Source organism: Amphiura filiformis, chromosome 1 (assembly GCF_039555335.1).
Source record: "Amphiura filiformis chromosome 1, Afil_fr2py, whole genome shotgun sequence".
In the NCBI taxonomy this organism is placed as follows: Eukaryota; Metazoa; Echinodermata; class Ophiuroidea; order Amphilepidida; family Amphiuridae; genus Amphiura; species Amphiura filiformis.
The window spans coordinates 77915639-77943295 of NC_092628.1; the positions used below are offsets into that span (position 1 = coordinate 77915639).

The 27657-nt window shown below is 35.7% G+C and overlaps 2 protein-coding genes across 2 annotated transcripts; one reads left to right on the forward strand and one right to left on the reverse strand.

Annotated features, from left to right (window-relative positions):
* Positions 1-229: 229 nt before the first annotated feature.
* Positions 230-16419, reverse strand: LOC140167040 (neuronal acetylcholine receptor subunit alpha-10-like). Its single transcript, XM_072190521.1, has 8 exons — positions 16343-16419; positions 15779-15859; positions 12445-12584; positions 11751-11795; positions 8084-8193; positions 6722-6949; positions 2302-2615; positions 230-764 (listed from the first exon to the last, which is right to left on the reverse strand). Exons 1-8 carry the CDS (start codon positions 16356-16358, stop codon positions 319-321), a joined length of 1380 nt encoding a protein of 459 aa, XP_072046622.1. The 5' UTR covers positions 16359-16419; the 3' UTR covers positions 230-318.
* A 1394-nt stretch (positions 16420-17813) lies between these two features.
* Positions 17814-25626, forward strand: LOC140153788 (squalene monooxygenase-like). The gene is made up of 9 exons (XM_072176646.1): positions 17814-17969; positions 18855-19077; positions 19322-19481; positions 20185-20281; positions 22408-22699; positions 23365-23580; positions 23834-23953; positions 24659-24758; positions 24930-25626. The coding sequence occupies exons 1-9, from the start codon at positions 17862-17864 to the stop codon at positions 25090-25092; spliced, it is 1479 nt and encodes a 492-aa protein (XP_072032747.1). The 5' UTR covers positions 17814-17861; the 3' UTR covers positions 25093-25626.
* Positions 25627-27657: the final 2031 nt, after the last annotated feature.

The window sequence follows — 27657 nt, forward strand, 5'->3', positions numbered from 1 at the left end:
ACATTGTGTGCTGGTTTTCTGTGTTTTGCCTTATCTGTGGGTCAAAATTCCATCTCACGTACATGCATTGCTATGCACTACGAAGCAGAAAAAACGACCTCAAACCCGCGAAATGGCATCTGCCGCAAACGAGCGCAGAAAGATCACAAACCCACGAAACGGCATCCGCCGCAAACAGAGCAAAAAGATCGCAAAAAAAAGATTCCATAGTTATTTGTCCCACCAAATCAATAATTACTGTCAAAATATGTTACTTAAAGCCATAATACATGATAATATAATGCCACTAATATCTATGAAAAACACATTTTAAGCTGCTCACAACCACCGTTCTGTGAACAGTTTCCAGGAATTGTTTAATATCTCCATTTCATTTTCAAATTCTCGCTCACTTCCTTTAAAAACTATTACAAGTACAGTAACTGTAATAACAACAGTGACTATGCTTAAGACTACCATCAGAAATCTATCCACAACGAGAGAAACTAATTTCCAATCATGGCGATTCTGGTTCTCTTCCTCCATCTGATCATAAAAGCATTTGGATGGCAGCTTCTCAGATTCGGTGTCAGCAGGCTTGGTTTCAGAGTGATGACGGCTTGTTTTGATACCATCCAGGCATGCAAGCCGTGGTAATTTCTGCAATAATAACCAATGCACCCATCCTGGAACAGGTCTGTGGGAGATGCCATTTATATGTATCACAAAAATGGTTCCAACAACAGTTCCACTCACAATTGTTATCATTGATAGGAAGAAAGAGCCTGAAGGAAAATAATTGAGACGTGTTATTAGAACTCTTTAATGATTTTGATGATGAAAATCTTTGAAATTATGTCATTTACAGATAGTCATAATGAATGGCAACATGGCATTAATTAAACCTTTGTGTTGCTTTCAATAAACAAACAAAAAACCTGGATTTATTCCATAGTCAGCATTACGTTTGCCGCATTTGTTTAACACTGTTGTTTATGACAGATATCCGAATAATTTAATTTCTTTAAGGGAAGGGGTATGAACGTTTGGACAGTATTTATTGTGGGACATTAGAGCACATCAGACATATCGAATTGCATTCTGAATACGAAGAATGTCCTTCTGATATCAATAATTGATATTTTTGATATTTAACAGTACTTGAAGTAAACTTTATAAATCTGATGATTTATACTTAAAGTGTATGTAGGTGGGATGGAAAGCCGACGATCAATTGAAAATTTTGACCTTTCGTATTGAAGATATGGAGTTTTTTCCCCAAAACACCAAAAAAAAGGTCTTTTGGGAAAAAAAATCCATACCTTCAATATAAAAGGTCAAAATTTTCAATTGACCTTCGGCTTTTCCTCCCAGCTACATACACTTTAAGAATATATCATTAGATTTATAAAATTTATTTTGAGGACTGTTATATATCAAAATTTGAAAAATATCAAATTTTAATAATTTGTCATAAAATTTGTATTATATCGTGAATTTCAAAAATGAAAATTATTCATTCATGTCAGAAAGACATGCTTCGTATTCAGAATGCAATTCGATACGTCTGAGATTCTCTCATGTCCCACAAAAAATACTGTCGAAACGGCTCAAAACGCTCATTCTAGATCCCTTAAGGAGTACAGCCTTGAGACAACATCTTCCATTACTGCACAGACTGCGACAACAAGTAGTGCTACTCTTTACGACTAAACTGCATGTAAATTTGTGGAATCAATTTACTTCTCTGAGCACAGGAAGGGTAGATTTATGCACTCTTATTAACATGATTGCATACTACCATCGGTCAACACCCGCGTCCAATCTTTATAATTCGAATAAATTGATTGTGATGAAATCAGGGAATTCAGTCTGATAATGCTGATTAATGCAGCACTTAATTTCGTACCTTTCTACATACTTTTCATGCTTCATTTGGCACAAAACCTAACCCAATCAAACAATTACAATAAACAGTAAGTAGCTGCAAAATTATTACACAGAAAAAACAAAAGACCTTTGGATACATTCCAATATCATTTCGCAAATTTGATTGCTCTCCTTGGTCTCTTCGTCATTTACTTTAATTAGATAATTCCAACACCAACCTTCCTAGTTCAATTCTTTCAATAAAAAAATCACTCCTCTCCTAATAATGACAAATGAAAACCGAAGTAACACTGTATTATCAATATCATAACTATATACACCTTTATCTTGACAGTTCCTCATTTGCTCGCCCTATTCCTTTCAAAAGGAATTTTTATTGAAATAATTGCCTTGGAAAACAATGAATAACTTGACTATAAGTCTACTACCTACCAATAATAGGTGATTCTGCACCACTTGGAGGCATATTATCAGAAATGATCTGCTGAAATACAACTAGTGCCAGCAGGTTGGTGATGCATAGTGTCACTTTTTCTCCGCTATCAGGTGGAAGGTAAAATACCATAGGTGACAGAAACGATAGTAGAGAGACTGGTATGATCAAATACTTAATGAAAAAATCAGGTTGACGTTTAAATATCAACCGGTATTGGACTTCATACGAAGAAAAGTTGCAACATGAATAATACACTATCCTTTGTTTCTTATTAGTGGCGACCATGTCCCAAACACCATTTTCCAAGTATCTGGATAGGAGAAACAATTAAATCGACATACGCAAGTCCATTACTCAAAGCTGCTATATTGATATAGGCCTACATGTAATAAGAATTTAATGCAATAAGGTGATTGCGTCCACATAGAGTAAACAATCTTGTCGGCCTGGAATTTCGGACGTAATGGCTAAAAACTGCAATTATTTAATTCACGGTTGTTTGATGGCATGTAAAACTGAGTCATTTTAAAGAAAAGTTGAACAATGCATGGTGCTATTTATCTAAAATCTTGTTTGTATCTTTACAAGGGGTAGACACTTGTAAAGTTATATTAATATTAGAAAACCAGCAAACAGACTAACAAATGACATGGGAATTTTCAAAAAACGTTTTATCATGAAATGTAAGGTAGAACTCATATTATTTGGATAACTTAAATTTAAAATATAATGTAAATAGCGCCCTGAATTTGCACAGAAATGCACAGTTTATAGAATTAAAATTATCACAAAAAAGCAGAAAAGATGAATAATTTGATATTTGATCATGCATTGACCACTATACAGAAAAGGATAGGAACTGCGGTAGCTAATATCACCAAATTTAAGTATTAATAATATTGAATAGCAAATTATTACACATTTTCGAATTTGTAATATGTTTATCAAAAACAACATTTTGAAAGTATTTGACGACGGAAAATAATATTCAACGACGGAAATGTTTACTATATAATCACAAAATTGAACAAAATAGACAATTTTGCTGCACAGTACTCTCATGTTGTTCCGCCTTTGCATTCAAATGTATAGGAAGACCACTCGCTATGTAGAAGGTTACTTCGAGACTTACTGTCTACAAGCTGTTATGGCAGCGCGGAGGTGGTCACGTGCGTATCGTAAGCCATAGCTATCATAATTCGAGTGGGCCCAGTCGACCGGGAAATTTCTCGGTCGTCCGGGTAAAATACGAGCGAATGGCTGTTTTAACCAATCAGCGCAAATAACCCACTCGTTCTTATTTTAGTTCACTCGCACGACATACTCACTAAATCGGACAGCCCATTTTTAGCTTTTGTTTCACTCGACCGGGATAAGAGGCGTGGCATGTCCACGTGATTAGCGCGGTCGTAGAGTACAGAATGTACTGGCTCCCAATACGATATCATTTACCAGACAAAGAAAAATACGCATGTCTCACATGACGCATAGACCATGTGCGTATATTCATGATATTGTGACCATTGAACACAATTATTGCTGCATGATTAAATTTAAATATCAAAAGATAGCACAGAAGATATCGACAATTAGGCATATGAAGTATATATTTTGAATGTTATGCATTACATGTCATAAACTGCGTTTCCGAGTTCTTATTGCATTGTTGAATTAACAAAGTACGCAGAGGAGACTTGACATGATAGTAGTCTGTTACTATGTTTTACTAAATAGGAACGACTAGAAATTTAAAAGTACAGGAATTATGGAGTAGACTTAAAGTAAAGCTTTGTTGTCTAATCACATACCTAAAAATAATGTAGCTACCAGATTTGGAAAAACGGTGCATTCATTGCATTCTAATTAGACCTAAATAATAGACCTCCCGCTGTATACTTTTCTATACGTAGAAAGTTCGATGCAAAATGTTATTATTATATTTTCTTTTGAGTACCCCCCCCTTCAATTTACAATATTAAATGCACTGTTCTCGCTTCAGTACAGCGCTCTATAGGCATACCGGGCTATCACCTTTTGACCTAGCAGAAGTAGCCGAGATAATTGGACATAAATCTTCATTTACGCCTTGAACTTGAACTTTGAGAATCCCGTGTCCACATTTCAGTTATAGTTAACTCATCACAGGTGGTTGACATTGGAGTTGCCATCAGGGGATTTCCCTGCTAGCTGAGCTGAGATTGATTCCAAATGCCGTTAGTTTGTGTATCTTTACTTGTTCAACAACTTACTTTATTTGGTATTATTGAGGTATGAACTTTCTATGAAAGTCTTATGAATGACATTCTCTTGTAGTTGTTTTATGTACTATTATAAACGTTTGAGTCAAATGATGTTTAGATTGTTATTAATTTTGATAATAATTATATTGTCATGAAGAGTGAATAATACCAATCAGGAAAAATAGGATAAACCAGGGGATTCAATAAGGCTACCCACTCGACTGGAATGTAATAAGACCAGCTTACGTTTCACTCGACCGGGCCACAAGACGAAACTCTATGTTTCGCTTGTCAATCATACATGTATGTTTCGCTTGTCAATACACGTTTCACATGTATTTGGTACGAATGATCCAATCAGCCAATCAGACCCGGTCGTAAAGTTTGCTTATTCATGATTGACACATGTGGTCACCTGAATCGGCATCTGAATCCCGCTCGTTAGCTCAAGTATACAGCACCTTTTATAATGTACATGCGACGTCGACCGGGATATACAATCTGATTGGCTACATAAACACACTCGTACCGAATTCACTTGATACCTCCAGGGTTCACTCATGGGCCAGTTCTCGAAGCTTGTCTAGAGACAAAGCCTCTCAGACTTCAAACGGGGTTACCGGGGGCTACCTCAATGGATATTATTTTTATGGATTTACCCCCTTAATTTATACATAATAAATATGACTAACACTAAATGTGTGAAATTAAATATCTGGCTTTTAGTAAAGTTACTAAACTGATTGGCACATGACTGATCATACGCCCAATGGGCTGAGTGGCCTACAACCAAGAAACCGGCCCTTTATCGTATTTTTTAGGTGGGCATACCAATTTTGAAGGCCACGTCTATAGTGTCACGGAAAATTACACGCAATATAAGATGATATGAAGGTAAATGAAGTTGCTGCATTACCGGACCTGTATATTCTTTACTGTCTTATAGTTATACAGTCATGTTTAGTATTTTTGAGCTGTGTATAAGTGGAAAAAGGTATATACTTGTAATAATTATATTCATATATTTTGTTTAAATTATATGAATAGGCCTTCTCAACTTGCAGCACCCGGTAAAGTCATCCATCCATGTGTTGCATTCGACGTGTCTTATATAATTTTAGAATATCAATATCAAATTAAGAAAGCGACAGTATTTAGAAATTTAGCTCTGCGATGCCTTTTATAACACAATACAATAATAATACAAATAGCATACAAAAAATTAAAAAAATCCCCGACCCCAACTTCCTAACCCCCCTCATTTGATGTCTAATGGTGCGTCCCTTATGGCATAGCGACTACCTGTTATATCAGATAGCCAATAAAATTATTATCATGCTCTTTCCACGTGCCTTTTTCACAACATCCACGCTCTGTGGGCGGGTCAAAAGCCCGGTCGCATGGAAATTCACCGAGTCGATAATCTTGGCCGAATGGAAAACTGTAAGACCGAGTGGGCTCATTGCGTGATTGGTTAAGATGCTCGGTCGTGCGGATTTAGCCCGGTCGACCAAGAAAAATCCCACTCGACCGGACCCACTCGAAAACTGATAGACATGGCCAACGATACGTGCGTTTTTGGATATCCAACACTTATGTTTCAAACAATCATTTATACAATACTAGTGAAAGCTTGTCAACGAATGACTTCAATCAGGCCTTCATTTCACAAATTATCGGTTTTTATAATAGTGCCAAAATAGTCCACCACGTAGCTTCAATTGTGCCTTCAGGTTTCTCACCTCTGAGTGAGGCACACCCTCCTAAGACACTCCCCTGCAATGGCCACAATATTATCAAATTATCTCTGCCCCTCCCACGCCCCTCTTTTTTAAAGGTTCGTCGCCCCTGTTGGCGCCACATTGGACGGATACATTGGTCATTTGCCAATCGTTGAACAATCGGATACATAAGACGTCTGCAGGATAATTACCGGCCACAACTCATAAAGAAACGGTAATCGAACCCCAAATCCCACCCAAATCTTCTGCCGGACTGGTGATTTTGCCAACGGATAAAATGTTTGTGCATACGGCGATGTACATCCACCCAATCCGTCTATGTGTGACAGAGGCATTACAGCTTTAACGGACGCATTGAACAAGCGTTTGCTCAGACGGTGAATCTCTAAGTTGCTTACAGCTCTGAATACTGAATATTTAGCTTTTATGCTTACCTATTTTGATTGGCCTCTATTCCAGTCGCTGGTATAAGCTCAATTTCTTTTCCAGAATAGCCAAAAGAAGCAAACGTCATATCACACACCTGAATATCATAGGGAAACCACGTGACTCTTATAGCACAACCACTAACGAACATAACTGGAACAAACCACATGACCTGGCCTGTTGATCTAACGTATACTACCGTGTCTGACTTAAATCTTTGGAAGGACAAGTCAACGCTAAAAAAAAAAAAAAGCACAAACCTGAATTGTAGTAATGTTGATGATATGGTTCTTATTTTGATAATTATTTTATGATATTTGTTTGGATCACAGATGGGTAATTTCCAGATTCACTGGAGGGACTTCAATGGCTCATTTTTATAATGCGATTATTCATCGGCAGACAATATACTTATTGCAAGCTATTAATGTCACCTTGTCAGAAGCTTGCACAGGCATGATGGGTAATTTCCAGATTCACTGGAGGGACTTCAATGGCTCATTTTTATAATGCGATTATTCATCGGCAGACAACATACTTATTGCAAGCTATTAATGTCACCTTGTCAGAAGCTTGCACAGGCATGACATGGCTAATACGGGTGGCACTCGACTTGTGAATTGACGGGTGCGGACAGCGGCTCAAAACTACACTGTATAGTCCGTATGGTCAGTAAAGTAAAATATCAATGTTGAGATTTTCTCAAAATTTTTACAGGAATCTGTTATGCTAGTTCCTTTCATCATTTCCTTTCTGTAAATGTATACTTTTATATACTTCTCATCATTACTATGATTACATTTAGAGATATAATAAAAAACAATATCTAAATTACTAGACCATTTTTAAAACCAATAACAGTGCTTAAAGACAAAAATGTCAAAGAAAGTAGTCTTATTGAGTAAAACTGACAATTATTTTTTGAGTTCAAATTACAAAATTCTGGTCTTTTAGAGAAAAGTGAGGGTCGTTTGGTAAGAGCTTATCTAAAATACCTTCATGACTATTTAAAGAGGAGGTCATAAGACATTGAGAGACAACAAAACAATAAAGAAGGTGAGATATGGGTGAGAGGGAGTTGAAAAGGGGGGATCAATATTGCCACATATCCCCGATACCTTTATTTTTCTGCGGTTGTTATCTGAATGCATTCTCGTGATCACGTTAAATATGTGATGTGACGTTCGTTCAGTTAGAACGAGACTAAGTGTTAAGTCATTCCGGAAATGCAGTTGGAACTTCCTTTCAAAAGCAACATTGCCAGAACCGCAATCAATTATAATGTTTACATTTTTTTGCAATACATTGCACTATTACTACACCATTACATTCCCATATAGTATTATAATTATTATGATTATAAAACATACTTTTCGTAAAATGTTATATCTGGTTTCCAAACTGAGTCTGAAGGCAGGCGAATATCACTGGTTCCATTGTATTCAGCTGGATCCCATGTTAGAAACTCGTCGGTCCATGCCTAATTATTCAACAGAATATTTATTCGGCTGTACTTAGCTTGATAACTCACGTAATTGATTTGCTTATACACTTTTTTTATCAACTTTATATCAACTTGAAATTGGTTTTAAGTGCGTTATGATTATTAAGTTTCAGTATTGTGAATTTTACTGATAAAACAAAACATTGCGCAGTAGTGATATCTGTTTTCCCCTTGATAGTTCGTCCAGAAGCTATCCAGGTAGGAAAATATTAACCTGTTTGATGGGTATTCATACCCTCAAATCAATATTGTTGACATGTTTCAAGCTGCTACGGAACTCTTCATCCGACTAGCAATCTTGCTTTTTATTCTTTCCGGACGTTGCTACTGTTGGTGGTACTAGAACCTGCTCCAAATATTTGGTAAGACATAGCTTCTTTATAAATATTTCAAGAAACACCTTGGATAATCAGAAAAACAAAATTAAAGAAAATCGCCATTCACCATTGTTCAAAAATCTAGGAATGCTGTTTGTTTGTAGGCACCGAGGGGGAAACACCTTCAGAGCGAAGCTATGTCTCACCAAATATTCTAGGGCCAACAACTTCAGGAAAGAAGTAGAAGCAATGTTGCCAGTCTGATGAAGAGCTTCGTAGCAGATCGAAACTGTAACACGTGTTACAAGTAGCAAAGACCCAAGGCTGAAAACACCTTTTACCTATCACTTTAATACACAACAAAACACACTGTTTGTTTAAGTCAACAAAAACTGGGTTTTTTTTCGAAGTATTATAGATTATGCATGGAAATGCGTGAGCATAAGCAAATCATATAGACCAGGTTAAAACTGAGCTAAGTACCACTTGGAGAACAAGACATTCTCATATGGTTTATCTGGACCAGTTTTGCATGGGGAACAAGAATTTGTTGGGTAAAAAGCCCATAACCTGATAACTTTTCCGTGAGGGCGCTATTTCAAAATGGCCGCCAAAATCCAATGAAAAACATATTATATGGTTAAATTAGTCACTTTAGGGGCATATTTAACCAGATTTTAGATTTTTATTGGCAGTGAAATCCATAAGAAATGGCAAAAACTTGATTTTCAAACAGCAGAACGTCGACGTGTACAGCGTAGATAGCGTCGTCATGCAACCGCTTGATCCATCACTACGGAAGTAGTTGTGACCTCGGCAGGAAGTGACATCGGACTACGATAGTGAATATGAAGGTAACAGGAGGTCACAGCTGAGGGCGCCTTTTTTAAGTCAATGAAAAGCATATATGTTGTTAAATTAGTCACTTAAGTGGTATACTTCATCAGATTTTGGATGTTGCTATTGATAGCGGTAAAGCATTACTATTAGTCAGATTATTAATACGAAAGTAATAGGATGTCACAGGCGAGGGTGCTGTTTTCAAAATGACCGACAAAAATTGAAGGAAAGTATGATATCAACGAAAAAGCGTTAAGAAATGTTATTTAAGTTGAAAAAAAGTAATAGTTGTCTTTGACTTTTGAACCTATAATGAAGTACGTCAGGGTGTTAAATGTAGATTCTGATTTAAAATGGCGGCAATGATGACTACCAGAATTGCCTTTATGTGTTTGTGAACTAGAATGCCGCAAAAGTGTTGCTTACAGTGTTATAAATTGTCCGTTTTTGTATGATTTCGCTGATGCATTTCTCTTTGTTTTAATCCTCAGGATCACTCAAATCGCTATTATCTGAATACCAATAGTTCTTGGACTTTCAACCCATTTAGGTTCCATGTTTTCCTTCCACCCATTGTCAACAATGGAGAAAAATTGAAGAGAAAGAAAAACAGGCAAACAGAAAAGGGGGACCATGCAGGAAGCGAAGAAGGAAATATCTACGTAACGGAAATGTACGGCTCGTACATAATCTCGCCCAACAGGAGATACGCCCCTGTTTAAGAAAGGCCAATCTCTAAACATATAATGAGCATTTTTAAGCATTTTATTATACAAATTACATTACATGAAAATATTTGTACATTTAGTACAAATATTTTATGTGGCATATTTTATGAGTAAAATGCATCAGTATAATACATTGTATCATGAATTTTGAGAGATGATCTAGTATACCGGTAAATTACAGATGAATCATGAACATAATCATGAAATAGTGCATTGTTGTGATGTTTTAAAATAACATCATTCATGTTAGATTTAGATGCCATTTTGTAATACGTAATGTTTATGTTTTGATTTTATAAATTTTGATCAAGGTTTTCATTTCAGATGAGATTTGAGATATATAAACCATTACTATCCACATGTGGGAGTATCGAGTTTTCATTGTGGCGAATGAATGATGAGATCAATTTCTCTAGATCACTACTTGTTAGGCTTGCACTTTAGGGTTCATGATATTATTGAAAATAAGATTTAATCAGTCGTCAAAATATAATATTATTTGTGTAAAGACCATACATACCACTGTGTGATATACAATACATAAAAAATAATTTGTATTAGTATTAGTATTTGAAGTCACGAAAACCTTTGACACCTCATATCACCTGAAGTTCAATCATGGCGCCATATTTGTCTGTGTGTTCGTCTTCGTGTCCTCGTGTGAAACAAATATCAATCTGCACTGCACAGATATGGTTCTATGCTCTCAGCATGAATTCTCAAGTTGATTTTATAAGAAGAAAATCACACAATATTGACTATGTAGAGCCCCAATGAACCAAAAATTGGGCAAGTCTGACAGAGGTCACAGGTTAGGGTGACGTGGCCGGGATTTCGCGTGAGTAGCATTTAAGATTCGCGGCTGGTTTACTTGTATACTCGATTATGTATCTTTGTTAATTAACATCTCTTTTAAATGCTGATCTGAGCGAACCAATGCAAATGTGTCGGTTCGCTAATGAAACTGACTGAATCTCAAAATCAAAATTAGCAAAAATTAGAATATTGTCTCTTAGGATAGTCATACAGAATTACGTTTTAAGTCATATTAAAGATTTCAAAACATTTGAAAAAACAATAAAGATTATTCAAAATGGTTTAAAAAACCCATAAAATTGGTCTTATTTAACAGTAAAAGTATTATACGTAGGCCTATACTAGTATATATATTATATGTTGATATACTTTTCTCAGATCTTTTGAACTTGTTGTGTCAAGCGCCATTTAAACCCCATGTCCAGCGCTTTGGCGAATTTTAGAACACGATTAAATCGGTGTAAGCGGATTGACTATATACAGCTTACACTTAGAACACTCTGCCAAGATTGGTGTTTTTTCTCCTTTATATATTAAATAACAAATCAGGAATTCCCATGCCTAATTATGCATTACCATTTTACATTCACATTTAGCAACAGCGTTTGTCTATATATTCCCAAGATATTAATAGATCTGACTGACTTCGTTGCTGTGATTGAGAGGTAATATAATAGCTGAAAAGTGTAATAAAGTAAATTATCAAATTGAATTACTCATAAGGTACATGTATGTCATAAAAGATTTGATAGCATGAATTCCCATGAAGCAGTATTTACTGGTAATCCAAATGTACAGTAAATTAAGATAAATTGCTAGCAGGCCTACTCACAAGTTTAACCCGGGTGTCCATGATGAAATACTGATTCTTCATATCCTGCAACAAAATTAACTGGTTAGATTTCGCTTCAATACTCCGTTGAAATCAATATTATATTATTGACACAGATAAAGAAAGTTTACATATGCATTGTGTTATAGGGCTTGCACCTGGAACTTAACTGAATGGGCTAAACGTGTTCCTTTATACCTATAAAGTATTAATTGTAATTCTCAAAATTAAATATATCACAATTTTTACTTTAGATTTCAAAAGCTTTACTTTTAAAATGCAGTAAAAGATATCCACAGCAAGCTGCAAGGCCCCGCTAATTAGTGTATTGCTTTTCGAGTGAGTGTACTGGAAACAAAACTCTGGTTTTACCTGAAAACAAATCGATTTTCTTGTAATAGAAACACCATATGGGGTACTAGAGCATGCACAAATCGTAATAATGTGTAGAATATAGAAACTCTGTTGTATCTCATATGATAGTCATGGTATGCTTAGCCTGAGTCGCTCGGCCTATCTCGAACAAAATCGCGATGCGTAGCTGTTGAAAAACGAGAGGATTCGCTGTACTATCACGGCAATTTTTGACACGAAGATATAGGGATGATGACGATGTGTCCTGTTACATCATCACTTCTACGGCGAATTTCAAAAATAAAAATAAAGCTTTAATTAATATGCTGCAAAAACCTACCATCTTAACAAGGTTGTTGAACAGTGGGCGTATTGTAACTTTCGTTAATGTTGAGGTGTGTTTCACTGGTCTGATGAACACATCGCCATAATTCGTCATCAAGTGATCTCGTAACTGCTGATGAGGTGATCCCTTACAAACTGAGGATTAAGGATATTTAGAGATAGTACTATATACGACCGGGTACGACAGCCATTAACGTAGTTTAGACCCTATTATTAACAAGCTTGGTTTTACCAATTCTAGTATTGTTATTTTGCTTTATTTTTTTCTATTGAAAACATTTTTGAATGATTCATAATTTCATTTTATGTTTTATGACTTTTATTCCTCATTTGAACTGCCAAAACAATCATATCTCGTCTACATGGTTCCTCAAGGTCTGGTAAAACGTACTTTAATAGCAATATTTATTATTATGTTGTGTGGTAGATGTGTGTTCAATGTCATACATGTATTACACATTACAATTTACACAATTCGAATATATCTCCTCCCCGCCCAATACAAGCACTTTAGGAACAATGAGTATTGCTCTTGACCTTCAACATTTGAAACAATCTGTATAAACATGCAAAAAAGTATATGATTTATTCATCGTCTATGGTAAAACCATATCCATATGTTCTACCCAGTGAGGTAAACACTTAAAAGGGCATTTCGTGATCCACAGCCTCACCCCCCCCCCCCACTTTTCTCAACAAAAAAAGTAATATACCAATGGAAACCTCTGGCTACATAATGTACAAAAAATTCTTGCAGATTTATTCGCTTAGCAAAAATATTGAATTTCGTTCTGTTCTGGTATACCAGAACGAAATTACAACAGTGGCCTATGGAGCAGTGTAATGTACATAATCATGCAGAACTCGCAAACGCAAAATCGAAATTTCAGCTGAAATTTTGGGAGTAATCTTTTTCCGTGGATATCTACTGAAACATGTCATTAAAAGAGGATGCTAGGATCACGAAATCTTCCTTTTAGTACTAAGGTACCAAATTATTTGAAACCAGGCATCAGCAGAAACAATAAAGTCAATTTACGTTTGGAGTTACAAAAAATTTGAACATCAATGTTTTTAGTTGTTAGTATCTCCAAAAGACATCCCCAACAACATCCAAAAAGGGCAAAAAAGGAAATAGGAGAAAATGTGCTATATTTTGCAGAAAACAAAAATGACAACTCAAATTTTAAAATTGGTTGTGTAAACCCCATACCAATGTTTTCCTCCCACCATTAGAATTCAGAAAAAAGTATACGTTGACCTATCCCCGATATCATGGATATGTACAGTTCTTACAAATTTCAAATTTTGGTCTCCACCATTGTCCACAGGGGTAATCAAATCAAAAATGTTCCGATTTTGATCAAAGTAGTCTCAAACTGTTCCACTTCGAACAAACATTTAATCAAGTTATCTCAAATTGTTCCGCTTGGAACTAACTTTTAAACAAAGAGAGTTTGCCAAAATATGTGCACTGTGTAAATAATAATAATTCTATATAAATAAGGGATCTTTTGATCCTTGAATTTGATGCAGGTAGCTATCTTAAAAATACCCAATTCTGTAAATAAATATCAAAGGGCGAAAATCACCATGCATCTAAGCAGTAAATGACTAAGGGTTTATTGTTTTTAGTAATGATTTTATTCTTAGCTGGAGAGTGTTTGAATTTTGTATCACGTTTGAGCACCCGGCATTTTGCAAATTAAAATCCTTTGGGAAAGCTTATTATCAACGGACTGAAGAAATAATGTTAATATCTTTCATGTGAATAAAGGGTTCCTGACTTTAAAAACAAAATGCTTCCTTTTTCATTGGGCATATATTGTCTTTTAAATAGTCACATTATTTCACGGAATCCTACTTAGCCATATAGGTACAAAGTCAATGTCCAAACTATAGCAGCAGCGATGAAAAATAATAACATTTCTTGCTGCTCCACTTACTTACTTACTTTTTCAGCCATTATCAATCCACTGCAGGATGAAGGCCTCAGCATAATGTCTTCATGTGTCTCTGTTTTGTGCTTCTTGGTACCAGTTCACTTCTCCCCAGTAGTTTTGCAGCTCGTCTCTCCATCGCTTCTGTTGGCGTCCTCTATTTCGCTTTCTCCCATAAGGTGTCCAATGTGTGAGTGTTGAGCTCCAACGATTGTCTTGTCTGCGGCTGATATTATGACCGACCCAGGTCCATTTTCTGCTTTTGATGGTTTCCAAGATGTCTTGAACTTGGGTCTGCTCCCTGATCCATTTGTTGGTTTTTCTGTCCTTGTAGGTGATTCTTAATATGCTTCTTTCCATGTTGTGCTGGGCTGCTGCTAGTTTTCTTTCCATTTTTGATGTTAAAGTCCATGATTCTGCCCCATATGAAATAGCTGGGAGGATGCATTTGTTGTATACCTTTCGTTTAATTCATTTTCGTTCATGATGGTGCTGTATTTTCCAAAGGCTTGCCACCCGGCTTTAATTCTCCTTCGAATTTCGGAGTCTTGGTTTTTGTCTCGAAGAGAGAAGCGTTGTTCAAGGTATACATATGATATTCCCTGACCTGTTCAATTTCAACCCCTTTTACTTTCACTATCTTTGGGACTGTTTCTAATCCTATCATGACCTTTGTTTTCTTCATATTCATTTTTAGTCCGGTTACCCTGCTTGCCTCATCCAACTCTTGCAGCATTGTCTCAAGTTCATTTAAGTTGCTTGATATTGTGACAATGTCATCTGCAAAGCGTAAGTGACGCATGTGCTCTCCGTTTATGTTGATTCCTTTCTTGCTCCAGTCGAGTGTTTTGAAAATTCCTTCTAGGGTGGCTGTAAAAAGCTTCGGTGAGATAGTGTCTCCCTGACGCACGCCCTTCTTTATCATAATTCTGTTACTGCTCCACTGCCGAATCACAAATCACAACTCCAGTTCTATCATTTTTCACCATTGGAAGAAAAGAAAATACCTTTTTGTTTTTAGATACGCTGCTTGTTTCTTGAGAAGATACTCCGCCCGATATTTTGACAGTGATCAAGTGTCCCAAGTGTACAGTAGGAGAGATTTTTGGAAGGTTATATTGATAGATAAAGGGGTTTTAATGTAACATGGCCTAAAACGGGCCCTGCTTTGTTTGATATGTGAGGGGGTCCCTTTTGGTGACATCATTATTAAAAAATAAGTCTTTATTCAGATAAACTTTGTACTTGAATGACAGAATTGAACAAAAACGAGGTCTAAAAAGACATTTTTAATACTGCACGTTTTATGCAAGGTCATAATAGAAAAAAGTGATAAATATTCCAAACATTTTTGTCCATGACTGTATCAATTATACGTTAATTATTTACCTGTAACACTAACTTGAGCCCAAACCAAAAGCGCTAATTTCAATAACGATGATACATTCTTAACTAATATTACATCAGCATCTGCAGAGGTATAAAAAATGAATAATTATATTTACATTTAAAATATAAAATTTATTATACTCGATTTAAAATATCATCAAAACAATCTGTTATACCTTAGTACTCCAGCGGTTTATATAACAGCTCACAGTAACTCTTACAGAACAGTATTGGCGATATACCACACGGTATACTACACTGCATTCTTTTTGTTCACACCATCGAAAGGAAATATCTTGGGCTTTTTACTAGGGTTATGAGAAATTATGAGCTTTCTTCTGATGACAAAATCTCAATTTGATAGGGTAACTTGGGGTCTCGGGGATGAAGCGGTCGATCTGGTCACCCACACATTTAAAGTAAAACAACTTGTTCAACGATACCAAGTAAACAATTGTGAATAATTTGTTTTCAAAAATAAAAACAAAATACCATTAGCATGCATCGCCCTGTTCAAATATTTTAATACACCAAATGAAAAACAAAAAAGTATGAATTTCTTACCTTTTTTGTTAAACATCCTTGATGTATCCTCGCCAGTAGGGCAGCGTAACACACTAAGAATAAACAAAAGCAGTTGATCTGTTAACTAATTCTTTTATAATAAACATTGTCCTCACAATTTACGTGGTGCCAGCAATGAAACTGGCATAATAATTATGCACATGCGTAAATGGTAACAGATTTCAATTGTTCACTGCTAAAATAGACATAGATATTCAAAAAAGAACGAAATCAAAATTCGACCTGTTATGAAAATGCTGACATTTCGTTTTTGAAGATATTTGGTCTAGAAGTTTCTCAAAAAACCTAAATAATTAGCATCTTTGGGAAACTTCATGTAGGGCCTATACCTGCAGAACAAAAAGGCTAACTTAATTAATTAATTAATTAATTAATTAATTTATTTATTTATTTATTTATTTATTTATTTATTTATTTATTTATTTATTTATTTAACCTGGCACCTTTGTTTCCAATGGACATTTTATTGTGAAATGTCATTGTACAAGACATACATTAAACGCCCCCGAATGAAAAGTATTTAATTATCTTTGTCATCACTCAAAAAGCATTTTGTGTGAATTTTACGTCCAAACTAAGAGCTATTAAATTTTTATGAGCCTTTTTATTTTACATGTAAAGTCTATGGGGGTGACGATTAGAAATGGACGGCAATATTGAAAAACCCTCATTTTAGGCCATTTTAGACACTAAAATGCCAATAAAAAAGAATAGCAATTAGTTTGAATATAAATTTCACACAAAATGCTACCTGAGTGAGTACAAACATAATTAAAATTAATACATTTCATTCGGGGGCTATAGCAAAAACAAAAAAATGTCCTGTACCTTAAATGGAACAAAGGCTGGAGTGACCAATCAATGCACTGGCACTGTTGTCCCTTGGTTCCCAGGTGAGATTTTCATATCAGATGGTAGACTTTTCATCCCAGCTACATACAAATACGTATAGCATTAGATGTATAAAGTCTATACCTATACTTAGGCCTACCTAGTTTACTTCGAAGACTGTTAAATGTAAAAAAATCATTTTCTAACTCTCCACACTGGATGGAAAATATAATGTCATAACCTATGAGTAGAAACTGGTCGTATGCTCTTTTACCTGGAATGACAATGAAATATGACTATAATTATGGGCGTTTTTGATGAGGGTCTTCCCTTAACATGCTTAATAAGAAATAAATATCTATAGGAATTCTAATATTGATGTTTGTTTCAGAAATTAATATTTGAATTGCTAATGATTAAACTAAAAAGTTGGCAAAGTTTAATATTTTAACCCAATCGAGCATCGCATAGAATCGTGTAATTGCCTGGCGAGTAATGCCTCACGCTCTATGGACTTCAACAATATGATAATAATTAATATACTACCAGGTCATGCATTAATGATTCACAAGTTCAAGTATACGTCGTACTACGAGCTGCACATTACACGTGTATTATTCGATAACAAAATAATATCAACAGTAAAACAACAGACAAGAGTGACAAAATGGATGACGATTTGATTAATCCTGTATTGAATATGATAGGCATGGTTGGTACTATTATTGTGTTCTTCCTTATCTACGTTTTCATGCCTAACCCTGAGCCATTAAAGGTAGGTGCAGGTAATGCATGTGTATGTCAAAAGTACATATAGTCACACGGAGGTATATATACATGTATATATGTATATATGTGGAAATATATATACTTTAGTATATGATGTGTCATGCACAACCACGAAAAAAAAGTGTCGAAAACATATGCCTTATATAGGTAACATTTAAGTTCGGAGAAAATATGAAGAGCTTATTTCCAAACCATGTTAAGTCCACAAACACATGTATCTGATTTACCTGTGGGATAGGTGGGTTATAATGCTATATAGCCTTATAGGTTAATATAATTTCAGTTGGATGCACCATTACAAAGCAAACAGTGGATGGATACACAGTAATAATACTGTGTGAAATCTTTGTTTTCCAAATGAGAACAATAGTCTGCACTTGTATGGTAGAACTCATTATTGATAATGTCAAACTTGTCGAAGTAATTGTGATTGTATCACACAATGAGACACATGTGGTTTTGTACTTAACACGGTTTGGAAATAAGCTCTTCATATACAGATTTGATTTTGATCATCAAAGTTGATCGAAGTCCAATGTACGTAATCTAGTAAGATGCTCATGACGCATAGAATTAGACTTCTATCGGACTCGATTTCATGAACATTATCACCATTAAACACCAAAATGATATAGGCTAATAATGATAATTTATCAATCGCACAATTCAAATTCTTATAAGACGCCTTAGGCGCAAAAAACCCCAACAACCAAAAAAAAAAAAAAAAAAAAAAAAAACCACACACACAAAAAAATAAATAAAATAAGATAAACAAAACAAAACAAAAACAAACAAAAAAGAAACTATGAAAAATATCTTACCATATACCATAAGCCTATCATGGACGTTTTATTACATTTTTTATACACAGCGAAATCGTTGTAAATTTTCTATCAGTGATCCTGAAGTCATTATCATTGGAGCGGGAATAACAGGCACATCTTTAGCAGCAGCATTTGGCAAACATGGAAGACGAGTTGTCGTGATAGAACGGGACGTGTATTTGGATGATGCTGAGGCGGATATCAATGAAGATCCGGGTGATTGTTTATTTCCTAGCGGGATCAAGGCTTTAGAGGATATGATGGATCTAGGTAATCAACGGTTGAATTGAAAAGTTGAAGATGCTAAATAAATTTTCACTTATCTTGTCAATATTTAAAAGCTCTCCAAAGCAGAATATTATATATTCTAGTTTCCTAATTCTTATTCATAATAGCCATTTATTTCCCTTTAGCAACTCTATAATATTCAGGGAGTGTTATTACTTTCCCGGGTTACTTTCCAAAAATATCTGACCCTTGTATCGCTAAAAGTGTAACGCACTTATTATTTCAGATGTTCTGAAGGACTGTCATAGTATACCATTGAATGGCTTCTTATTTATTGACCACCAGACCAAGGAGGAGACCAAAGTAGATTTTGCAACCCCTGGAAAGACTGTTCCATACAGGAGTCTTCTAAAGGCGTTGAGAAAACATGCTGCAACGCATCCTACGTGAGTGTTCACTTAGTCATGGTTTTGTCAGTTCAAAAAAGTGAAGTATTGTATTAAAAAATTTCTTTGAATTTTATCAGGATTTTAACAATGCATCTTTCATCGAAAATGTCATTCCAATTTCCTTTGGCTTATAAATGAAAGCGGCAGTGGTGGAGTGCCCTGTTATGCATGTGAGCCATCCAATTGGGACACCCATCACGAACTGGCTCTTTTTCACTTCGATCGGGTCCACGTGACGTCCTACAAATAATGTCCTAAGTAATAAGGAAAGAAAACGTGTTTTTTAACTATTATACTTCTGTTAGGGAACAAACCAAAAGATCGATGACGTCCTATAAACGAAACTAGTTTTGTTTAGGGGGGAGGGGGTAAAAATACTCGATTACGTTTGTACAAAACAATGAAAACATCGGTCTGAATAACGTGTCATTATAATTATTATGTCAAAATTTTCAACATTTCATTGTTACGTTTCTGGCAGGGAGGGAGGGGGTCGGCTGAGAAACGAAACTAGTTACGTTCATAGGACGTCATCGATCTTTTGGTTTGTTCCCTTACTACCTTAGATTTTGAACTCGACATTAATTGTCGAGATGTAGTGCTGCAAAGGAAAGGAAACACGGGCCAAAACCCGATCCTTATTTTATTAGCATCGAGTTTTCATGTACATGTATATACGTGTGTTTTTACCGTGTTACAGGGTTAAATTCATTGAAGGTGTTGGTACAAAGCTATTGGAAGAAAATGAGCGTGTTGTTGGAGTAAAATATCGATTAACCAATTTACAGGAGTTACAGGTAGGTCTAAATAAATTAAAAACAAGAAGGTGTATCATGAAGTCTTCAATACTTAAATTCGAGGCGAAAACACCCCCCCCCCCCCACACCCAAAAGTCAAAGAACTAGAAAGCATTAAATCCAACGCCATCAATCAAAATACGTAAATATGTGACGTGTCAAAAGCAGACACTTTTGGGCAGGATCGTAAATGGAGAAATAGCCAAAAATCTGCCCGGGGGTAATTTTTTCACAATTTGTGTTTTTTGCGAATTTGTGATGTTATCAATGTTAAAAATATTGTCTGATAGTTTCAGACCGGAATATAACTGCCATCTTGTATTTTTTAGCCATTTTTCAAGGAAATTCCTATTCTCAACATTGGCAATAATATTTTTAAAGGCCGATATCTCAATTTCCAATTTTATAATACCATAACTTACGAACTCAATATCTTCGCTTAGGAATGTCCGATTTCATAGGGGAAACGGCGTTGTGGAGCAAAATATCTCTACAATTAAAAACCTCAAAATTGATAACCCGCCCAAAAGTGTCTGCTTTTGACATGACACGTCACATATCTTCCATCAGTCACCACCTACCATGTCTACCCTGTTCTGAAATAATTTCTTGATCAGTTATCATGTCAAAGCTGGATGAAGATAACCTTCAATCCTCAAAATAAGTCTTGGAACGCTTGCGTTTAAATCTGTCACCCTTCTCCCCCGTGCAATGTTGAGAAATGCCAATGTCTCCAGCGGTTTCCCAATGTGTTCAAACATTGGGAGGAGGGGAAGGGTAAAACATTGTTGTAGATGTCATGTTTGTTCCCAAGTACAATATACGTTATTTCCATGATCATTAGAAATTCTGCTCAGAATTTCGACAGAATATGCTTAGCGTTCCAAGTACTTTTTTTCGACGATTGTAGATGATTATATGATTTCTTCATTGGTACCTTCCGCGATTTCGATCATACAATTATTTTTATATTAGCATGGGAAACCGAAAGCATAAAAAAGTGATTGCATATGACCAATGACCAATCCGACAATTCCTTCTTGATTGCGCGCAATGTTTGTGGGTTATTATCTTGTATTTCTGTTTGCTATATATAGTTCATACGTTTTTTTCTTTCTATTTTACTTGCATATTGTTACGAGTCGTACTTGACTCAAGGCCAAAATCAGCTTTTACCCGATCTCACACGAATACACAACACAAATACACTTGTTTGATTAAGCTAACAAAATCTAAGTCTTTAATTGAAAGCAAGTTATGATTGGTACAATATATGACAACAAGTGCACATACACAATAATCAAATATAATCACTCTTTAACTATTTAGTACTTAGCCAGCATTCTTCTTGTTGGTGACCATAAAGAGTTCTTTCAATGTTCTGGACGGCTGATGTATATACTCATTCTCTTGCCCTGCGAAAATCAGCGAAGTCCTTTGTACACTTGTATTGATAAATATCTTTGCGAATAAAATCCTCACACAAAAATGACGTTGCTTTCTCCAAACTCTTATCTCCTTGCGCTGTTCTCCAAACGCTTAAATCCGTGCGATGCTTTCTCCACACTTAACTCCTTGCACTGCTTTCTCCAAAGTTAACTCCTTGCGCTGCTTTCTCCAAAATTGGTGCTATTTTCACCTTTCACACAATATCTTCAGGAAGCAGGACTGCGATGCAGTTGTACCCACTTACGTATATTGACAGTTGCGTTGAATCAAAAAACCATAGATCATCATATTTAGATAATCTATGCATAAACCAGACTTCAGCAAGTCGACAGAAGAATATATATTCCTTTCTTGGACGAAGTACGCTCTTTGACGTATTGTAGATCTTCTCCGACAACACTGGCAGGCAGTAGTACATTAACTACAAAATATATTTCTGGTTTGCAATTTCCTTTCTTTGAAGGAATTGGACTGTAAGCATGTTAGCTAGCTAGCCCAGATCAACACTATAAACTGTCTCAATGATAAAGGCTATTGCAGTCATAATAAAGAAACTATTGCATGATTATACAGGTAACTTCCCCTATTTCATGAAATACACTTATACAGGGTACATCACAATATAAATAATTTAAATGTAATTAATTGTACACCGTTTTTATTCTTCACCATGTCAGGTACTACGCGCTCCTCTCACTGTTGTATGCGATGGTTTGAAATCAGAACTTCGGAAAGACTTTACAAATTCTAATGACACTGTTACAGATGCTTACGTTGTAAAAATCAAACTTGAACACTTTGTACCTCAACAAGAATTTTATCGAGAGATTCGTCTAGGGCTTCCTTTTGCACAAACTATTCTGGAAATGCTAGATGCAGAAACGTCCATTTTGCAACTAATAATTGAAGATAAACCACCCGATGATATCGGCTATTTTCTAAAACATAAAGCCGCACCTACTCTTCCAGGTAATTGATAATATCTATTTCAAATGTAAAACTTTTCTAAAGGAAGTATTTTTAGGCACTCTACATTCAATGACCCCCGTTTGTTAGGCACCTTATACCGAGTCTGTAATAACCTCTTTTTTCGAAAGTTTACACCAAATGTGCGCATTATTTACTCGCTTCGCGCGCATCGCATTTTGAACAAATTTAACATTTTTGGGGCAATTTTAGCTTCAATATTTTTTGCAAACGTTTGCACATTCCAAGAAAGTTATTTTCACTGTCAATGACACCCAATGTTCAGCAATTCCGCACTGAATTTCTAAGGAGCCCACCTCCTTTTTTCGAAAAGAAAAAACTCATATACCGAAAGACCCCTAGTATCGTACTTCCCCCACCCCGCAGGCTGTGTATTTCCCCGAGGGCTGCGTATTTATTTTTTGCAACCATAATGGGCCACAATACTTTAACCTATACCCTAACCCTAATGGGTTAGTGTTTACGGCCCATTCCATAATGGGTCATTTTTATATGGTTCCAAAATAAATTAAGCGCCCGGGCTACGATTATGATTTTTTTTTCAACAACGGACATTATACGTACCTACTACGAACTTTTTTTGTTAATGTTTTGTTTGTTAGTTTGTTTTGTTTTTTACAAATCTCTTGTGTTTATATTAATTTCAGATTACATCCAGTCCTCCTTATTAACGTCATTAAAACAAAATGTTGAATGCACACATATCACATGGGAGCGATTGGCAGCTACAAGTGACAGCATCCCGGGGGTGCTACTTCTTGGTGATGCATTTAGACATACTCCTATTCTGGTGTCTGGTATTAATTTAACTCTCCTCGATGTTAGGTTTTGGCAACGCAGTTTATATGATATGATTGACTTGGGTAAGAGGAAACTTGTTGTTGGATTTCTTATTCTAAATAAGGTATTTCGTTTTATACCGGAAGTGACCCCTAAATGACCTTTAAACCCAAATCTGTGTTTACCCCATAGACACTGGGTAATAAAAATGCATGTGTGCAAGTGGCGTCACCGTAGTTGTATAGTTCTGAATGCAATAAATTAAATAATAAATATGTTTTTAATTTTTTGGTTAATCAATAGTGAACCAGTTTCCATTGTTTATTATTTTTACAGGAGCTGAAGATGACATTTTCTTAAAGAAAAAGGAAGCTTTCAAAAGAAAAAGGAAATCATATTCTCGAGCCATCAATATACTTTCGCACGTTTTTGTAACACTATTTTTAGAACAAAACAGTAAGTTAAATCACTCCTAAAAGCAATTGTTGACAAATGGTTTATAGTTAAGTGAAAGTTTAGTTGAAAGTTATTTAACATGAACGTATATATCATTATTAGGAGAAAGGAGACGATGCTATCAATCTTCCCGGAGGCCTGGTATGCTCATTGGCGTATATGTACCAGGACAATTACGAAAATGTGAATTTCGAAAATGTGCATTTCCACATTATTTCGGTGTTGAACAGGCCAAAAAGAAAATGCGCACTGCCCCTGCTCTCAAAATTCCATTATTCTACAAAGTGACAACACTTTTTTAAATTAATTAATTAATTAATTAATTAATTAATTAATGAATTTATTTATTTATTTATTTATTTATTTATTTATTTATTTATTTATTTATTTAATTAATTAATTAATTAATTAATTAATTAATTAATTAATTAATTAATTAATTAATTAATTAATTAATTTATTTATTTATTTATTTATTTATTTATTTATTTATTTATTTATTTATTTATTTATTTATTTATTTATTTATTTATTTAGTCAGTCAGTCAGTCAGTCAGTCAGTCAGTCAGTCAGTCAGTCAGTCAGTCAGTCAGTCAGTCAGTCAGTCAGTCAGTCAGTCAGTCAGTCAGTCAGTCAGTCAGTCAGTCAGTCAGTCAGTCAGTCAGTCAGTCAGTCATTTGTGCATTTCTCATTTACAATATAAAGGTTCGTCCATAAGATTGAGACAAGCCCTCCTTCGTAACATGAAGATGTTAGGGACGGATGGAAAGCAGGAAACTCACAAAAACGTAATTGTGTTCGACTTGTAAGTATAATTCAGTTGTATGTATATGTAAAATATAATTACTTGTATCTTCAATTAATGGTCACTGAGTTTAATAATTTACTTCTTTTTTCTTCCTTCTCTTAAATTATTCTAAGGTTATAAATAAACACCAGACTTACCAATAACTTTTGTGCTTCGTGTTTTTAACAGGCTAAACATGGATGGACGAATGTTAACCTTTCTCTGCAGGACATGCCTTGATGCCGTTCTAAAGTGCATTATATCTGACGCTCTGACAGCACCTTGGACTACAGCTAAAGAAGTTTACGGAATCGTGTCAAAATTTTGGACTGTTATTTCATCTCATTGGTGAAGATGGCAAGCTGACATAGCATCTGAGACAAATCTCAGCATAGCATCTAGCATACGAATCTTCCAATTTAAATTATTCAAGCCAATCATGATGCAGTTATGTCTACAGTAGAATTCACCACGACCTTTGCAGGACTTAAACACCATTAAAAGCTATTAAACCAAGATAACACTAATTGAAAACAGTTTAACTATGTTAAATCAGATCTTCTCTGGTTAAATCCACACTTTACATGTTTCTGTTTTACCTGTGCGATATTACAATGAGCTGGTATAGTTGGGTGAACGATTATAAACCAAACGCAAGGTAGCAATACTGTGTGTGCCTTTGTTTCCCAAACGAGACAATATGCAGCATTCTTGAAAATGAGAAACATAATGGTTGTAGACTTACCACGAAATAATGTCTTCATTTTTTTTTCTTTTGGTATTATCTGTCATTTACATATCAGGGAGGTACGACCATTTGCAGATGCCCAACCTACTCAGTTTTTAGCCTATACATGTATATGGATTCATTATTCTTGATTGACATCAAGTAGGCCCTACAAAAAAATATCCGTCAAGTGGTTTAGCTTTAATGCCCTTCGCAAGAGAGCGGTACACAAGTGAGTGATAGTCAGTAAAAGATGCATTCGATTTACACAGAAAATTTTGCAGGCTGTGCCGTGCCCTTCCTTCCTAAAACACCAAAGTGCGAATATTTCCAAACACCTAAATTAGCTAAAAATTTAGGACAGATTACAAAACTATATTTTCTAGATTTTCAGAGAGTACTTTAAATATTGGCTGGTTATTTTTCACACAGTGACGTTAACTAGGCAATGCCCTATACCTATAACATATGCCTACACTGTTTGTAGAGGTCACGTGTCAATGGTGAGAGTACTGCATGTGTATTGTGTATAGGAAAATGAACAGTAACTGTAGTATGTGAGAAAATGACGCATGACATCAAGGTGGGGTGCGCGTGTCACGTACTCACGTAAGAGCTCCAATACACTCACGAAATATTTCGTTCTTAACCACTTGACATCACTGTTTATCAACAAAGGCGAGGGATTCGTCTATCGATATGCTTGAACGAGCCGCTACACTGTTCAATGGCTTTCTTGTACTGTATGAAATGTGGCGGGCGATTTAAAATGCACGTGCCCTTAGCAAACTACGATGCGTACGCACACTGCAGGGCAAAGAACAATGGAAATTGCCATAATTCGCGCGCATGCTGCCGGGCAATGACGTCACATGCCAAGCGGTCGTTTTGAAAAAGAATCTTTACATAGATTGAAAAACGGTCATCTGTTATGACCAAACCGAAAAATAAAATAAAATTGTGTGAATGTTTTCAGAAGTTTCACAAAATCAAAGGAATTAGCATCGTTTACTAACTTAAATTTGAGATGATAAAATACCTTTCGGTGCACCGTGGATGTTGGAAACCAAATGAGAACTTAACACGTAACGTGTTCTCTGCTGGAAGCCTTGCTGGAAGCCATACGTGCAACCATGGTGCAACTGAACTGGAACAATACATTTGAGGTTCCATGGGGAAACATGTATGACGTCAGCGTCCAACGACTTAAAAAGATAATTCACACTTCAACACTACTCCGTCAACACCACTCGTGTTAAAGGCCCATTCAGTGATTTGCTCATCCAGACGACAATCGTAAAAATCATCAAAATTCAGATATTGGTACCTTTGTCATTGTCATAGATGTGCTAAAAAAAGCGCAGTGATTTTTTGTGCGCTACGCACAGGTACAACGCCTAGACGTTGATCCACAAGCCTCAGCACACTTTACAGGTTGTCGCTGACCAGTACGGCCCCACATCATTCCATAAACCATTTAACAACAAATCAGGGACTTTGCTGCTACAAGAGCGCACACCCTGTACATTCCACAAATAACCTTCGCAACCAAGATCTGCTCCCCGAGTTTCGTACGGGTTACAACGAGACCATTAGCAGTAAGTTCCTTGTCCAGGGGAATTTCAAGCTAACACAATTTTCACGAGAGCGTAGGCCTACTAGGCACCGCCAGGGTTCGAACCCGCAACCTCTCGCACCATAGTCGAACGCCTTAACGATTAAACTTGACTGCTAACATAACCTGCTGGTGGTTCAGCCAAAAGCCGTGTATTTAATACAAAATAAGGCATTTTACATGAATCTGTATTAGCTACGTGAGTGGGGCTTCAACTTCGTAAATACTGCTGTTTTCTTCGGGTTTTGCTATTTTTTTTATTTTAAAAATATCAAATGACAATTTGAATGACTTATCCTTCACTTTTAAGCAAATAATAAACAATATATTTTTTTTTTTTTTTTTCACTGGGATGACTGAATGGGACTTTAAAAATGGAAAACAGCAACATACGTGACAAACAAACAAGCCATATACGTTATTACATGATAAACTATTGTCAAACCTATCCGAGAAATAAACATTGCATTGATTCCACACTGTCAACGTCTGCATTTTTATTTGGTTGAAGGAACACTCCTGCAACCACAACATTATGCCTTATAATGTCAGAAAATTAATTATCAAGCACGAAT